Source organism: Cervus elaphus, chromosome 8 (assembly GCF_910594005.1).
Source record: "Cervus elaphus chromosome 8, mCerEla1.1, whole genome shotgun sequence".
Classification (NCBI taxonomy): Eukaryota; Metazoa; Chordata; class Mammalia; order Artiodactyla; family Cervidae; genus Cervus; species Cervus elaphus.
In genome coordinates this window covers 54,600,963-54,619,290 of record NC_057822.1, presented here as the reverse complement: position 1 = coordinate 54,619,290, position 18,328 = coordinate 54,600,963, and the positions used below count along the sequence as shown (strand labels likewise).

The window sequence follows — 18,328 nt, the reverse complement described above, 5'->3', positions numbered from 1 at the left end:
TCAAGGAGGTGTAGATTTTAGATGCTGCTATGGAGACAATAGTCACATTTTACATGTATTTTAAAATTAAAAACTTACATTATAGCAGTACTGAAATTCACTTTAAAATAAATACAAAATTATTTCTGCACTTGGAGGCAGCTGTGGTGGTCACCAAGACCAGAGGGTTTCCATTTGTTTGTTCTTTATGGTACTCATGACTTCTCTCAGTAAGGTTTCTTCTCTCATCTCCTCCACTGACCTACCTTAATCAGGGTAAGAGAGGGCAACACTTATGAAAATGATATTGCTCTTATTTAAAAATAAGGAATGACATTTTTATGTTTAAACATAAGATGAGAAAAACATCAAACCTACACACAATGCCAGGAACGTTTAAAATCTTTATACCAAATATTATTTATAACAGACTAACTTTATAACTTTAATACTTTAAAAAAGTAAACAAAATCTCTGGATGTGCAGGAAAATGAAACTATGCCAAAGCATTTTTAGAGGGCAAAAATATACCAAATAGCTAAATATCAGGAATTAGAAACACCTTTTTAAACTGCTGTCTTCTTTGTTCCTTTATCATTTTAATTTAAAAAGTCAACTGAAACTCAATCAGGTTCATGTCAATCATCTTATGTAAAAACTGAGGAGGTTTTAATTTGTGTTTAATACCAAGGACATATTAATATTTAATGTAACACACATACTTTAAAATAGACCTCAAGAAAACTTTATCCCCACCAGAAAAATACAGTATTTACATAAAAATATGACTGTGGTGACGACAGCAGAGAAATATGGTTCAGCTGCAGACAGCTGTTTGTGAAAATTATCTAGAAGATCTCTATCAAACCCACTCCCTAAACCACTTCTGTGTGCGTCAGTGCTAGGGAAGGGGCAAGGTGAGTAACACAGCACTTCACAAGACATCATCCGGTCCAAAACAGGTCTAGAAAAAGCACGAGAGAACGAGTGGAACCATTTGTAATGGTTTTGTAATGTATTTGTGAGAGAAACACATTTGCCAGTGAAAAATACGCAATTCTCAATGCAGTTACACAGGATGAGTTTTCAAATTATTGGATTCTCATAATCTCCACTTAATGATTTGTCAGTTACTATTACTTCTTCTCGATTTGAAAATTTTGGCTAACTACCAGCTAATAACAATAAAGACAAGTGAACCCACTTAAGAAACATGCATTAAACTTCTGAGTTTGTTCACATCTACAATTAATTTCAACTTTTTGAAACAATAATAGGATTTGCTTTAAGAGAGTTGTTAATAGTTTGGTTCCCTTGATAGAACTGTACAGACAGTTTCATTTACTAACTTCAATTTCATGATGAAGGCAGAATATATTCAACTTTGGTATTAAAGCTGAAACGGAAGATACTACTCATGAATTTGGAAAGTTTACTTCCTTGTATTGATATTAGCCAGCATCATAAAGCCATAACAAACAAAAGCTAATTCTCCCAAGAGAGAGAATCTCTCTAGTTTTCAATGGCCAGTGTGCAAAATATAATAACACAAATAACTTTTATCTTCTGCCCAGATACAGGGCAGCTTTGCACTATTTCACAGGCAAGCCACTGGCAAACTTCAGGCTATATTTAAAGTAAAGAGAACAAATAAGAATAACCATATGATCTACCCAACCACCTGTAACAATCAGGCCCTGACTATACATAGCATCTGCTACATGCTGCTAAATGTCTCACCTTTCCTAAAGTACTCTCATTCTAGTCCTGATGATTTTGGTGTACGAGGATGTTTTTCATCTGTAAAACCCTCTGTGTGGAGAAGACCTTTCAATTTTACCTTCAATAAGATGCATGAAGCCCTTCAGAGTAAAAGATGTTTCTGATTAGGGGAAAATCCACTTGCTATCAACAGGTTGCAGCAAATTTGTTGGCCTTTCTTTAGTTTCCCTAGAAACACAGGATGTGAAGGAACACAGTAGCAGAAGGGAATCACAGGTGGGAAGGAAAAACGTCTCCAGAGAAGATGAGAAAAATTCATGCTCTAGACTGCATTCATCTGTAAGAGAGAAAATGTAGTGACATTACTACACTGCTCCTATAAAACGCAGACTCATAGCTAACATTCTTGTGTGTCCTACAGTAGAAATACATCCCCCAGCAAAAAACCACCATGGGATTAGAGAGCCTGCAACATGTGCTATCCGTTTTCCTGGCCTAATCGAGACCTTTTATATCACCTAAGCTGATGGATTATTACTCTGCAGCCTGCCGGCTTAATTCTGTCAATTCATCCAGGCTGCATAAAGCTTTCTGCTGTTGGGCAAGTCTGGGGACTGAAAAACGTGGCAAATCTGCTCATGCAAAACAAGGGTGAGGCAGTGCTGAGCTGCACGCCAGAGGGAGAGACGGACCTGGGGAAAAGGACGAATTTTTCTTAAAGGCCACTCAGTAGGAATAACAGATGAAGGAGTTTCAGGTACTGGCTAGACAAGCAGAAGGCTTAGGAACTCCTCCTCCAGCCGTGCCTCTGGCCCAGCTGCCTCCAATAGGGTGTTCGTAGACCCAGAACTGCTCATCCACAGGACACAGCCTGAAACAAACATCCCTCCTCACGTCTATGCTGGGCCCTCCCCTTCCTCCAGGTGCTCTCAGCAAGGGGTGACTCTGTCCTCCGGCCACACCTGGAGACATTCTGGATCGTCCTGGCTGGGTGTGGGGTGTGGCCTACTGGCATCTCGTGAGGAGAGGCCACGGATGCTGCCATCCATTCTGCAATGCACAGGACAGCCCCACCCCAGGAATCACTCACCCCCAAACACCAACAGCAACAGAGCTCTAGACTACATGCCTCTTGAAAACTGAGTCTTTTTTTTTTTTTTTAATGCCAAGTACTCAATAGTGGGTGGTATATAGTGGGTTCCTAGGAAAATATTTTGGATTGAAAAGCACAGTGAAGGTTTTGCCCCTATGTTTCAGTCTGGCTGAGAGTAAAAATATGTAAAGATGGTGGTCTTTAGAGAGACAGAAAGCAAATGAGCATGGATTCAAATCCTGTTACTGTGTCTTACTAGCTGTGTGACCAAGCCATGTTCCTTAACCTCTAAATCCCAAGGTCCTCATCTATTCGAAAAAGACAAACAGTCCCTAACAGACTTATTGTTGAAAGGGTTAAATTATACAGCATATGTAGAATACTTAGTATGTGCTGTGTGCTTAGTCGCTTAGTCATGTCTGACTCTTTGTAATCCCATGAGCTGTAGCCCACCAGGTTCTTCTGTCCATGAGGGTTCTCCAGGCAAAAATACTGGAGTGGGTTGCATGTCTTCCTCCAGGGGATCTTCCCAACCTAGGGATCGAACCCAGGTCTCCCGCTTTGTAGGCGGATTCTTTACCAGCTGAGCCACCAGTGAAGCCCAAGAATACTGGAATGCGTAGCCTATCCCTTCTCCGGGGGATCTTCCCAACCCGGGTATCAAACCAGGATCTGTTGCATTGCACGTGGATTCTTCACCATGAGCCACCAGGGAAGCCCAGAAGAATGCTTAGTATGGTCCATGGAAAATAGCAGACAATTAATAAATGTTCCTACTAATATCAGCATTGCCCAAAGGCCTCCAGGAGAGAAGCCTGGTTCTCACGTAGTCCTGGAGGAAAAAGTTTACTGTACAGGAAAGCCAGACTAAACAAATACTGCAGTCAGGCTACAGAGAACACTGTTGCTCTGTCTCAGGAGGCTGCAGTCCTCCAGCTCCGGAGCGGCACCAGGCGTCGGCTCCAGTGCCTGCTGCTCTGGTGCGACAACCCCCAGACACACCCGAACACCAGCCAGCTCCATGAAAGGTCTATTTCAGAGCATACGCCCTAACTCCAAGACTGGACGCTAGAAGGAAATCAGGCCAAGGTGGAGGACAATTTGGGACAGACAAGGTGGAGTTCAGCCAATTCGGAGACAGAATCCAACTTTTATTTTGTCTCACCAGTGCTGTGCCCATATTAGAGCCTGTTTTAGCTCTTAAATCTTCCATGGGTTTAATCCGGAGATTTGTATGTGTGCGTATGTGCAAAAATAGATTTTATTCTACAAATGAATAAAATCACCTGGAATAGAATGGATGGCTCCTGGGCAGGGGGAGAGGGGATCCAGAGCCACAAAACCATTTCCTAGTATTTATTTAGAGTAAATAGCTCCCACTGTTATTATTCCCAGGGCACAGAGAAGCACGGAGAAAGCAGTCATGCTGTATGCACAGATGGAGGGGACTAATCCATCTTATTTTCTCAAGGTCACAGGGGATACTGGTGTCACAGAGGTGGAGCTCTGATTTCCAAATAACAAACACAAGCCTTTCCCCCAAAGGTTACGCTGCCTTCATCTTAATAAACCAGAATAACACACACTCAGTGTCAAGTGCAAACAGCTTCCCTGGGATACAGGTTTTAAATGAATCAGAGATGAGCTTTCTAGGTGAGGGGGGTCTCAGGAGAGTAGACAAGAACATGAAGTCCTTAGGCACCCCAGGGGGATTCAAATATTCATTCCCTCATTTACTGACTACCTGATCTTAGGCAAATTTGTTAGTTTTGGAGAGATTTTTTGCCTACATTTGTAAAATGGGAAAAATAATAATATCTAACTCAGAAGATCAGTGTGAGGACTAAGTCACTACCAGTGGCATGCCCGGTACACAGTAAGAGCTTAGCAAGTGTCAGCTATTAATAGTCATGATGACCATGATGATGCAACCTGCTCGGGAACAACAAACAAACAAGACGGTTGTTAGGTTCTGTCCATTGGCCTTACAATTTCTGAACAGGGCTTTACAGTTATTCCAGCTTTGTGCTGGGCTCACAGAGCACTTCAGAGCAGAGTGGGGAACTACATTCCAACAGAGAATGCAACCTTATACATGTAAAAGTTTCATTTTTCACTTGCCAATAGAACTATTTTGCTATTACACTACCTAAGCATTTTTCCAAGTAATTTTTTTTCAGCCTCAACAATCAGAAGGGTGTAAGAAAGCAGAGTCTCTAAAGATTTTAGCGTGTACTTCTGCAGGTGAGGGAAAAAGATAAGGTTACATGCCAGAAACTTGAGTCTAAACAGACACTACTGATGACACACAAATGCATTCCCTGAACTGAAGGATGTGTGACCCTGAATGTCGGAAGATGGCGCCCTCTTAACTGGCATCTGCTCCCTCCCCCACTTAATGCAGTCTGTGCCAGGACTACCCTCCCCTCACCACTTCCCAACCCCTCCAGCCCTGGCCTGGGCAAACATCGATAAATTCAGACTGGGGGTGACTCAAGAGAGATTTACAAAAAAAATAAGAAAAATTTAAAAAATGAACTGGAATAGCTTCATGTGGAAAAGAGCTTAAAATTAAACAGCATCAGGAAACATCCAGCCAATAAAAAAATAAGACTTTTAAGAGGAAAGATTTCAGGCAGACAATGCTCTCTGACACTCTCAAAAACATTCTCCCAAAGAAAGAATCACTCCTTTGGTGGACAGCCTGGTTCCTATCCTTATACTGACACTCAGGACTGTATTTCATTTACAGCATTCAGGACTGTATTTCATTCCTTGAACTTTTTACTCTTGGCAAGCCCTTCACAGTTCCAGGTGTGAGCGGCACAAGTTAGCTCTCAAACATAAAGCAGGTGAAAGTGTTTCATTGTGGCTCACCAAGTCTCTATAAAGATTGCAACTACCAAGCGTTAGTCTCCTCCCTTCCTAAAAATAACACCTCTTCACTGGGACACAGGGCTGAAACAACAGGCCAAAGGAAAACATTTTCTTATCAGAAAAATCTTAGTTCCTTCATATATGAGATTTCTACATGGATAATTTTGAAAGGTAGAGGGCGAATTTTTAAATGTTTGAAATATTATTTTGGGGAAGGTGCAGAATACCAGAAATAAAGATCTTGGTGACAATGTTGCTTGTTTAAACACAGCAGGCTCCAACTTGTCATAGCTTATCTAGCAAACATGCTTCTGGGCCCCTTCCGAGAGCTCACAGACATGCCCAGGGTTGGCCAGGAGCCTTCCTGGCCTCGGAGAGCCAACACTGAGAGCACCCCTGCGTGGTGGTACTCACCATGTCAAATTCTACAGACCCCACCATCCGAGACACCTCGTCGAACTCCTCAGGAGACATGGGAAGAAGGTTGTCTGTGGTCTGAAGTCGAGAAGGGTGACTAAAATGGGGGAGAAAAAAACAGGAAATGTTGACATCTGAATTGTGAAAGCATGCCACCAACTTGGCCATTTCATCTTATTTCAAGACAAATGTGTGCACTTGTAAGATACATTTGAAAAAGCAAGGATCTCAAGAGGTTCATGTCCCCAGCCCGGCCCCTCATGAAGCACGTTGGACTCTGGATATGTGAGCGAGAAATAGCCAGTCTGGGTCCTGCACCGCTTCTGCTTGGGTAAACCTGGGTGCAAGCATGTGCAGCGTGTCGCCTACCCTGGCCCAAGAAGCGCCAGAGGAAATGTCTGGGGAGTCCCTCATCCCTACCTTGAGGTTTGTATGCAGATAAAGCTGCTCCAGAGGGTTTTTACATGAAGGCTACATCCATTCACCCCAAGACAGTGCTGCAGGCCAAATAACTGACAATGACTTTTCCAAATTTTTTTCTACCTTTTACAAAATGAAACAACAAAATAAAAGCAAGCGGACAAAAAAAAAAGGTATCTCAATCATTACTTTGGCCTTTTCTACATTAAAAAGAACTGCTTTCCCACTCTCATCAATTTTTGTTCATTTTATTTACACTCTTTCAAAATATCAGTTTGGGGAGAACTTATATACCTTAAATACAACCTTGTTTTGGGTTTTTTTTTTTTTAATAAAGGCAGTGAATCACTGACAGGGAGTGACACAAGTATCTCTAAGTAGGATCTCTCCAACAAGTCCAACTGTGATGATGACAGCAGCAATTACAATGGAAAAGCAAAGAATAAGCATCTTCAACAGGCCCCAGCCAGGACAGGGGGCTTGTTTGAGGATTTTAAACATGTCACTCTTCTGTGTTCACTTACACTTCAGACACAGAAATCAATTCAGTCTTGATGTATCCGGTTCCTTTAGGGCCATCAAGTTCCATAGGCTCTGGGGCTAGAAGCAAACACATCGTGGAGACTTTCTGTTAGTAGATATCACACAAGAACAATCAGCTATTCCTTAAAAAACTGGAAATAGAACTGCCATATGACCCAGCAATCCCACTTCTGGGCATACACACTGAGGAAACCAGATCTGAAAGAGACACGTGCACCCCAATGTTCATCGCAGCACTGTTTATAATAGCCAGGACATGGAAGCAACCTAGATGCCCATCAGCAGATGAATGGATAAGGAAGCTGTGGTACATATACACCATGGAATTTTACTCAGCCGTCAAAAAGAATTCATTTGAACCAGTTCTAATGAGATGGATGAAACTGGAGCCCCTTATACAGAGTGAAGTAAGCCAGAAAGATAAAGAACATTACAGCATACTAACACATATATATGGAATTTAGAAAGATGGTAACGATAACCCTATATGCAAAACAGAAAAAGAGACACAGAAATACAGAACAGACTTTTGAACTCTGTGGGAGAAGGTGAGGGTGGGATGTTTCAAAAGAACAGCATGTATACTATCTATGGTGAAACAGATCACCAGCCCAGGTGGGATGCATGAGACAACTGCTCCGGCCTGGTGCACTGGGAATACCCAGAGGAATTGGGTGGAGAGGGAGATGGGAGGGGGGATCGGGATGGGGAATAAGTGTAAATCTATGGCTGATTCATATCAATGTATGACAAAACCCACTGAAATGTTGTGAAGTAATTAGCCTCCAACTAATAAAAAAATTAAAAAAAAAAAAAAAAAGAATACCAAAAAAAAATAAAAAATAAAAAAATAAATAAATAAAATGTAGTCCATTTGGAAAAAAAAAAAAAAAGAACAATCAGCTAGGACGTCCCTGCTGGCTCAGTGGTAAAGATCCCTGAATTGGGAGGATCCCACATGGTGAGGAGCAACTAAGCCCATGCGCCACAACTACTAAGCCTGTGCTCTAGAGCCGGGGAGCCGCAGCTACTGAGCCCATGCCCCCTAGAGCCCATGCTATGCAAAACAAGAAGCCACCACAATGAGAAGACCAAGCACTGCAAGTGGAGAAAAGCCTGAGCAGCAGCAAAGACCCAGCACAGCCAAAAATAAATTAAAAAAAAAAAAGAACAATCAACTTTTTCTTTGATCAAGACTGGATTGTTTTCCTTGGCAGTCAGGTTAGATTCCCTGCCTGGGTCACCTGAAATTGTGGTGTGGATGCAGAAACAACGAGAAGAAAAGGGGAGGTACGTTCTGTGCTGAACATAGACCAGATGGGAGAGGCTTTTCTTTCCAAGGCCTGAAGTCCTACAGAAGTTGTATCTGGTTTACCGTCCTGGCCTGGCTGGTGTCACAGACACATCAGTCAAGGTGAGCTGGGGGCATCTTCTCCCCAAGTAACTGTGTTAATACTGAGATAAGATCCTGAAAAACCATTAACTCTGTTGGCATATTCTAAAGCAGGTGAGTCTAACTTCCACTTTCTCAAATACGGTTGAGGAAGACTGAGCAGTGGAAGACCTGTGTGCTAAGCCCAGACCTGCTCTCAGTGAGCAGGAGGCCTCGTAACTTACTGGGTCACCATGCAGGGACCACTTCTGTTCACCCAGGCCTCCGCTTCCTCAATTTCAGGCGTGGGCTGACATAAGTCAGGTGAACATCAAAGGTCCTTTTATCCCTTCCACTCAGAAAAAGTAAAAAATGTAACAAACACAGAAGACCAGAAGTGGGCTTTTCCAACACCCCTGAAATCAAAAATCATTTGTTCCTTTCTAACTCTCTGTGTCAGGCCAAACAATGCATTATGTGTCAACTGTACTATGTTTTGAAGGCCTGCTTTTACCAGTGCAAAAGGAAGGGATGGGCTGAGTAGAGTTTATGCCAGTACCCTGTACTTAAAAGAAGGTAAGGGCTGTGTGGAGGAGTGGGATGAAAGCCTGTCTGCAAACCTCTGGACAAGATGAAGGGAGAATACAACCACGGCAACAACTAGGCCGAGCTGTGACTCAGCAGGCACCTCCTGTGCACGCTCCCCACTCACCTTCCTTTGGCCTGGAGTAGTATTTTCCAAAGGCATGGTCCTTGTCAATATTTGGATACAGAAACTTCAGGGGATTCTCTGGAATATTTTCAGCGGCCATGACTTTATAATTGCGAATAATGTCAGGGAAAGTAACAGCGGAAAGTTCTTTCTTTGTGTAGGGTTCAACCGCATGGAAGTAAGGTTCTAAAAGGAAGAAAAGCAAAGTGAGCCCCATGGACTAGCTCAGAACAACAGAGGAAAGAAACAAAACGCTGCAGAGTTTATGGATTTAACAGAACCTGGTAAGAACTAAACATAATCTAGGAGTTTCATCACAGGTAACTGATTCATTTCTAAATAAATTATTATCCTTTCATTAAGACAGGAAAAACAAAGGCCACCATCACTCTCAATAACATGGCATTGGTCATTATTTACTTAGTTTTGTCAAAAAAATTTTATTAGACACCTATAAAATAATTAATTACCACTTGAGTCTTCTTGGTTCAAGCCATAGATTAACAGAAAACTTCACTTCTTTTCATATTGAAAAATGAAAATAAATGATGATAATACAAGGAAAACTTTTTAAACAAACCAAAAATGGACCCTATTTGCTATCTTTTTCTGTAATTCTGAATGCAAAATCACCCAAACTTTAATTTGCTCCTGGTCTTAGTTCCAGACTTCACTGAACTCCTGCGTCCTAACTGATTCAGGATCTCACTTTGGGGCTCACAGTCCAGAGGTCAGGTGCTCTAGGGACTCTGCTCCTGAACTTCAGACCAAAGCTGGTGCTGCCCCGCTAAGACTTCCCAGTTGTCAGTGGCGTACATCTTTGCCTGCTTTGCTAGCTCCATCTCTCTGCAAGTTCCAGAAAGAACAACCAGGCGAGAAGCAGAAAAGGCAGGCTCTGCCACCTACTGTCCTCCCTCCCTGGGCTCTAATCCCAGCTCTCCTGTTTTTCACCAGAAGGAAAAATAAATAGAAGTAGAAAAGCATCCCATCTTATCGCATCTTCTAATTGAAAGCAGAAGTCACTGGAATAGATCACTTTTCCCTCCAATCCTTCAAACAGAGCAAACTAAAAGTAACAGTGAAAAGTCACCAGTTTGTCTTTAACCTTTTTTCATCTCCACTGAAAAGTGTTTCTTATTCCCCAGAAACCTGTTTTGTATACTTAGGTTTTCGAAACTGTTTTGCCATGGATGTACTGCATCAGACAGAAACCCAAGATACAGCCCAGATAAACGTGCACCTGCTCTGTCTGAAGGCAGGGTGGAGAACCAGTCCTGGGACCCCCCTCAAACAACCAGCCCTCATCCTAGCACATCCACATGTGATTCCCCTCAGTGGATCTGGAAGCTTATGCCTGCACACGATGGGTTTCCTCCCAACAGCTAGCTGCCAGTCATAGTGACTCACATTCTTCACCTACAGGTATCAAACCTGAACCAGAGGAAAGAATGTGACCTTGTCTTTTAAACAACCATTACATATACAACAGGTTCCAGGCAAACAGTCCCACAAACTCTTGGGTATGCAATAAATCCTATTGGGGAAGCTCAACTGGGGTGGGGTACAGGAGCTGCAATTTTATGTCACAAGCTCATTATTTGTACAAACTGATCTGCAGTGAAGAGGAAGGGCTTGCACCTGTGGGTTGAATAATGTATGCAGGAACCCTGGCTTACCGCCTCCATTCTGGGACCGCTCCACCCACGTGAACGTGATCGCCCCTTCCCGGCAGCTCTCGCTGAAGCGCAGCAGGAATGTTCCGGGCTGTTGGTCCTTCAGCAGGGCCCGCTCTCGCTCCTTGCTAATAAAGCCCACGATACACCTGGATGCGGAAAGGGATCAACGGAGGCACTCTGAGGTTTGGTCATGACTCTATAATTTTCCTGCTCATTTACCAACCAAGATGACTACAACATGACACAAGAACACAGGATAAAAATGTATAGACTATTTTAGATGCTTTAAAATATATTTCATTGACACTTCAGGAATCATTTCAGTCATATGTATATATGCTTGTGCTGCTGCTGCTAAGTCGCTTCAGTCGTGTCCAACTCTGTACAACCCCATAAACGGCAGCCCACCAGGCTCCCCCTTCCCTGGGGGGAAGAGAATCCCCCTGGGATTCTCCAGGCAAGAATACTGGAGTGGGGTGCCATTTCCTTCTCCAATGCATGAAAGTGAAAAGTGAAAGTGAAGTCGCTCAGTCGTGTTCGACTCCTAGCAACCCCATGGACTGCAGCCTACCAGGCTCCTCCGTCCATGGGATTTTCCAGGCAAGAGTACTGGAGTGGGTTGCCATTGTCTTCTCCGCATATATACGCTTAACTCCCCCAAAAGCTCAATAACCTGGTGCCAACAGATGATCAACAAATACTTTCTGAATTAATGAGCCTTTCATTTTCACTTGGTGATTGAAAATGTCTGAATTTATGCATCTTTTACAGTGAAGAGGAAGGCTCAGACAATCCATTTTCATATTCTTAACTTCTGACCAAGTTAAAGCCTTTGCTGAAATCTCAACTGACCCTGAGAAAAAATTAGAAACAATTTACTGAGTTGGGCTTCCCTGGTGGCTCAGTTGGTAAAGAATTGCCTGCAATGGAGAAGACCCAGGTTCGATCCCTGGGCCAAAAAGACCCCCTGGAGAAGGGAAACAACCCACTCCAACTGTTCTTGCCTGGGAAATACCATGGACAGAAGAGTCTGGTGGGCTACAGTCTATGGGGTTGTAAAGAGTCGGACACAACTGAGTGACTAACACTTTGAACTTACTGTGTTAACAACAGCTTTTTCTTCCTTACCGGGAGGCAATAAAGAAGATGCTCAAGAAATTTTTTTAGAATGAATGCATGCATGGCATTCAGGATTTTTAAATTCAGCTTTGAAAATGGGGATATGTGTGTACCCATGGCTGATTCATGTTGAGGTTTGACAGAAAACAGAATTCTGTAAGGCAATTATCTTTCAATAAAAAATTAATTTAAAAATGCATATACATTTATTATGGAAGTATAAGTTTAATCTTATGAGGGCCCACTATCATGAATCCCTGAAGGGACAGCCCGTAAGCATCTGTTTCAGTGGGATGCTCACAAGCCTCGCCAAATAATAAAGTCTGTCTTGGTCAGGACTATCTCAGCCTTGCAGTAACAGAGTCTGTGCTCAACATATGCTTCAAAACTACATCTATCTGTGGCCCTTACCCATCATTCCAGAGAGCAAGCAGGTGTTTTTTAATGAGTTCAAGGATGCTTTCGATCCAAAGCCAGAAAGGAAAATTTTTATCATTTATATTTTCCTGTAAGTAAATAGATGCACACATTAGAAACCAAGAAATCCCAAACTCTGACTTCTCCTGTCTCCTCCTACCCTCGGGTTTTAGCTTGCAAAGATTGCCCAGCTGCCAAAGGGAGCGTTGTCTGTCTCCTACAGAGCTGTCCCTCCCCTTCTTATCGGCTTTCAGACACCCAGCTCTCCATTTCCTGAGCCAGACTCTGCTTCCCTCTCCAAACACGAGTGACCCAGCCAGGGCATGACCCTCTGGGTGATCACAGTGCCTTCCCAGCGCTGAACTCCAGGAGCTCGACCTTGTCAGTACTGTCTGGTGAGCCTAGCGGGGTCTGATTACCCCCCTGAACTGGGCCCCTGCTTGAGTAGGCTAGGGGACGGTCATCCAGCCCACAGGCTGTCCACGCCAGCACAGAGCACGTCACTCATGGACGGGGCTAAAGTGCTGCCGAGCCAGGGCCCAGTGTGAGCAAACAGAGGACTCATTTCGGATGTGAGAGAATGTTATCACACAGACAGGTGCTTCCTGTCAGACTCACACTTGGAGCCTAACCTTTGGGCTGAAGGAAAGTAAACAACATGTCCTCGGGGTTCTGTGGGCTAGAGGAACCTGCCAAAGCAAGCATGGAGCAGCCAGCACCGTGTTGAGAAATCCAAGAACCCTACAGAGAGCAGAAGGCACTCAGAGTGTAAATCCGAGACAGCACCCACCTTACAGAATCTTGTCCATGGAATCAGACCATCGGGGCCGGCGTTGGGGCCTAAAAAAATAAAAACAAGGTTTTTCAGGAACTGGGAATCAATTCTGAAGCTTTGGCTGGGCTGATGACTCTTGCATTTGCTCTTAAAGAGCCAACACTCAACCAAGGAAGCGTGTATGTACACAGTCAGTGGTCTCAGACCACTAACACTAGCTCCCTGTGCCTTCTGGAGAAGCTGAGGGGGGTCCCTCCTTGTGCAACGTCACTTGCCACTCCTCCCCCGCCTTCCTTACCAGGCTCCTCGCCCAGTGACCCTGCAGAGTCTTTTTCAAGTGCAAACTAAGACCAAGAATCACTTGCAGGTGATTGATTTAACTGACACAACTTTATACGCTTATTTTAGATATTAATTAGGTATTTCCCTCAGCCCTCCTCCAAATAGGACACAGGCTCAAGGAGGCAAACCAAAAGGCAAGTGAGAGAAATGAAAGGGGAAGGAAGCCTAGGGGTCATCATCTACACAAACCAAAGCGGCTGAGCCATGAGAAGTGGCGAGACTGACACCGCTCTTCACAGAGAATCGCAGATAAGCCATTACAGGCAGGAAGGGTATCCGTCTCAACTCTCAGCAAACAAGGGAATGGAATAAGGCGACTCCTTACTTTTAACTAAATTGCACAAGACCCCCACTGTGACAGCTACGTGGCCAAGAGAGGGCACTGCTGAGAGCTATCCAGGTTAGGAAAAGTACATTAATGCCTGCAGGACACGCAGCTCTGCTGTACAGAAAGCAAATCTGAAAAAAAAAAGCCATCTGTGGATTTAAAAAAAAAATAGTTCCGATATTCCCATTCATTGAAGATCTGACCTTGAGACTGGTGGGTCTTAGATTTGCTTAGTGTAGAAGACTAATAAATCCATGACATTAGCTACTGAAAGGGAATTCTTTATCTTGGCCTGGACCCTGCCCATCCGGTGGTGTGATCATGGGTCTCTCCTGATGTGGGCACTGTCTGCTCCCGTTTGGGCCGCCTGACATAAGAGACCTGGGTGTGTGCTGTGGGGTGGGTGGCCCCAGGACCTGACTCTTACAATGTTGGGGGCTTACTTTTTCCTCCCCAAGGCTAATCAGACTTCATCTTTCTCAGACTTCACCTTTCTCCAAGAATTTATTTTAGCCACAACTAATATATTTTACATAATTCAGAAATCTTTCCCTTAGGAGCCTTGCTCAGAAATGTTAATATGAGATAATGGGAAAATGATTCATTTAAATCTTCTATCAAGTTGGCAACTCCTTCTAAAGTGAGGCATCACTCTCACTTAGCTATAATAAATGGCAGTTGGAAAAGCCAATAGATTCCTAACACTCTCCTACCTTGAATAAAACGAAGAGCAAAGAGGGGAAAGGAGAAGTCAAGATATTTTTCATGAATTTCGATTGTTACATAAAAAGTGAATATGCTCATACCAAGAAGTTTCTCCCCCAGCATGTTCAGCTGGTCCACATTGAGACCTCTTTTGGTGACAGAAGAAAACTGCCAACTCAGCACCTCTGAAAGCTGAGACCATCGTGCACAAGGTGGGTTCAGGAAGAAGGAGAGATTCTAGAAAGAAAACACGGAGAAGCTGAAAGCTGCTGATGAGTCACCAGTCACAAGCTCATCATGGAAACATGGATCTGCGCCAAAGTTCAGCTCTAGTCTCTGACACACGTATTTCCACAGCAGCAGAGAGAAATGGTTCTCACTGTTTGCAGACTCGCATCTGTGCATTTATCTACTCACTAAAATTTAACTCCCGAATCAATACTCGTGGCACTTTGGCACTCATTTGCGGACATACCCAGGCACAGAGTCGTGAAAACTTTGAGTCACCAAACATGTATGTTTCCGGTTGAAGTCAAACAAAGCTATGCTCCGCCTTCCTGTTTCAGCTCTCACACTACACCCAAGTGTCCTCTTTGAGGTCTGTTTAATGCTGTGGTCTTTACATTTCTGTAGGGTTTTTGCTGGCGATTTCATTTAAAATGCCCCTCAAAGGCGAGTTGAAGTGCTGTCTAGTGTTCCTAAATGCCTTAAGGAGCAAATGCACATGATATATAAGTTTTGTTCAGACTGAGTTATAAAGCTGTTTGCCATGAGTTCGATGTTAATGAATCAACAACCATGTTAGATAAGGGATCTTTAAACAAAACAAGGTGATGTATTGATCTGCAGATGCGAGGGTTTTGCCAGAGGCTGGCGGGAACCCATACTTCCCTTAGGCGTAGTGATTCAGTATTCGCTAAATCAGTGTTCACAGTGACTTCAAAGAACCTGAGTACAGTGAATAACTGGAATCAATTGTAATTAACCGACCATGAGTATCCACACTCTTAAGAACAGAGCCTGCTTGTTTAGCAAGTGTATACATTTTTTAAAAAGCATAACACAAAATCATCTGTTGCCCAAGCTTATTCACATGGAAGGAAAATAATAATTGTTAATGCTTCTGGAATGCTTCGCTATTCCAGAATTCCTCAGCTCCTTAGCAATGAGTTGAGCTGTGCCACTTTCCCCTCAACATCTGGTCCATTCAGGCTCTTTCAAATATGCAGAACTAGAGCAGGGGGGGTCTTTAAACCCTAGCATGAAAGTAGATGTGTTTTCCTTACCCGGGGTTCTGCCACCAGCATGTTGTACCACAGGATAGAGGCCCAGCCACTTGGGAGCTGGCTGACATTGGAGATCACCACGACGGGTAGTGAGGTCGTCTACAAGATGACAAAGACCTTGAAATCCTCGGAATCCCAGAAGCAGTACCTGCAGACCACTATGCAGCCTCACAGCTAAACAAGGAACCCTATGTACATTTGCATATATTTCATTCTTAAAAATTAAGAATGTAAAGGTACAGTCTTTTGTTTTTAGTTGAATTTATCTTTGACATACATTTTCAATTAAGAAATAAATGTCAAAGCTTCATATAAAAAATTAACACAGGACATCTTAACTGGAACATTGGCTTATTGGAGCTTCCCTTGTGGCTCAGCTGGTAAAGAATCCACCTGCAATGTGGGAGACCTGGGTTCGATCCCTAGGTTGGGAAGATCCCCTGGAGAAGGGAAAGGCTATCCACTCCAGTGTTCTGCACTGGAGAATTCCACGGACTGTATAGTCCATGGGGTCGCAAAGATTCAGACACAACTGAGCAACTTTCACTTCAGACAAAGGTTAACTTAGTTCTGTAGCAGACTGAACCATTAAATTAACATTGAGATAGTACTGGCTGAAAACAGCAATCTTTTTTTTTTTTAACAATTAGATAAGTATGTCTAAAATAAAAATACATGTATCAGTTTAAAGTAAAAATAAAGTTTCCCATACCGGGAACATGTAAGTCTTACCTCAAGGTCAATGACCAAACCAGGCTGGCACAACTGGGTTTCAAAACTAAGGGAGTGAAGCTCTTCAGTGACGATGAGAGGACCCTTGAAAAAGAAAATGGGAAAAACACGAATACAGTGATTCGTTCATTGATCCTGCAATTAGCAAGAAACTACTAAGCATTTTTACAAGCTCCAGAAAGCATGAACCCAATCAGGGACAATTTAGAAGATTCTAGCTTTTAATAATCTATCCCAGATTTAATTATCCTGAGTATCTCGTGTTCTCTCAAAGATCAGATTTCTAATATTTTGGCAAGGGTTATGGATCAAGGGGAAAAAAATGTTGATAGGGAAATAGCAACTTCTAATGAGTTTATTCACAACCTAAGGCTTCCCAGCCCTCGGTCCCCTCTGCCCACCACGGACCTGCCTGGCCTGGGCTGCATACCTCAGGCTGACAAGGGGTAGAAAGTGTAAACATGTTCCAAGTGTGATTATCTACCAGGAGAGCAGATTTGCATAAGCCTGGCAGGTTATAATGTGCCTTGGTTGGTTTGGGTAGAAAGGTTATTGTGTTCCAAGTGCCTTCATACACATTATCTAATGTGAGCCTCACAACAACCTTAGAACCAGAGAGGTGTGACTCCATCCCTGCTCCTGGGCGAGGAAACGAAGTTCCTAGTTGGTCACTGAGAGTCAAGATCCAAAAATGAGGGCTGGTCAGGCCCAGGCGGGCGCCTGTCCCACAGCGCCACGCGCCCTCTGCTGGTTGTAGCAGGGAAGGACAGAGTGCTCGGCAGGCACAAAGGACAAAATCCGACCAAACCAAAGCAACTCCAGCCCTTCTGTCCTCTGCCCGTGGTTCATCTCTGAATGCATCCCAAACATGGCTCTTCAAGGACAAGCTGTGACGAGGGGACTGACAGAAGGATAATGGCACTGGACAGGGCACACACAGTTTTTGGCAGGGCAGTCAAGAAGCTGGCCTCTGATTCTAGCTCTGATAATTATTTCCTGTGCACACTTGGCTAACTCTGGCAAACTTCCTGTGGTCCAATTTCCTCACCTGTGAAATGTGAGTAACACAGTAGCCCACTGCACCTATTCCGCTGGGCTGCTGGTGAGGGTCCAGAAAATTCATGTGCAAAATCACTTGACAACCAGAAAGCACACGCAGAGAGTGGCTTTACTGTTATCACACATACACCACATCCCAGAGCTTGTCTGCTGCTCTTACCTGCTGGTCTTTCCCACTGCTCACCCCTCTGTGAGGTGTCCCTGGCCACCCACGACCACCAGGGCCATGGAGCCAAGCTCACTGGACAGAGCTGCTAGTTAGGAGACCAGTCATGACAGAGAAAGACTTACCTCATTAGTTCTGGCACCGGCATTTTTCTGTTCTTTCAGTTGCTAAAAAAAAAAAAAAATCTTAGTAAATAGCTATATAATAATCCTCAAAGTTGCTACTTCCATCTACAAATCAAAACAAAGTGGGGACTTAGAGTGAAGGAGGTGAAAATATTTTCAGGATGCAGAACAGGAGGTGAAGCGACCCCTGTAGGGGCTTATGAGGTGAAGGGGGGAGTGCCTTTCCCCAGCACCCTGACACCCTGCAAACACCGCAGGGTTCAGAAGCAGCCAGGGAAGTGGCATGCTGCTCCCTCCCCTGGGCAAGCTCGTCCTGAACCGGATGTCCCTGTCACCGTCACCCGCTGTGCCAGGCTCCCCAGGCTGGGGGCACAGCTTCTCCCGCCTCTGCTTCCCTCGGCAGAATCTCCCAGGCTGGCCCAGCGTCTCAAGCTTCTCAGACCATCCTTTGAAAAGGTCTTCA

The 18,328-nt window shown here is 43.9% G+C and overlaps 1 protein-coding gene across 1 annotated transcript in view; it reads right to left on the bottom strand.

Annotated features, from left to right (window-relative positions):
• Nucleotides 1-971: 971 nt before the first annotated feature.
• The window catches only part of STAT1 (signal transducer and activator of transcription 1), a 40,158-nt gene continuing 22,801 nt past the window's right edge, over nt 972-18,328 (bottom strand). The window contains exons 15-25 of the mRNA XM_043910543.1: nt 17,866-17,907; nt 16,516-16,599; nt 15,784-15,882; nt 14,599-14,734; nt 13,138-13,187; nt 12,342-12,436; nt 10,812-10,957; nt 9,136-9,321; nt 7,033-7,108; nt 6,086-6,185; nt 972-2,038 (exon numbers count right to left, since the gene is read on the bottom strand). Of these exons, the coding sequence (XP_043766478.1) occupies nt 2,024-2,038; nt 6,086-6,185; nt 7,033-7,108; nt 9,136-9,321; nt 10,812-10,957; nt 12,342-12,436; nt 13,138-13,187; nt 14,599-14,734; nt 15,784-15,882; nt 16,516-16,599; nt 17,866-17,907 (1,029 nt within the window). The 3' untranslated portion in view covers nt 972-2,023. The remainder of the gene's footprint in view (nt 2,039-6,085; nt 6,186-7,032; nt 7,109-9,135; nt 9,322-10,811; nt 10,958-12,341; nt 12,437-13,137; nt 13,188-14,598; nt 14,735-15,783; nt 15,883-16,515; nt 16,600-17,865; nt 17,908-18,328) is intronic.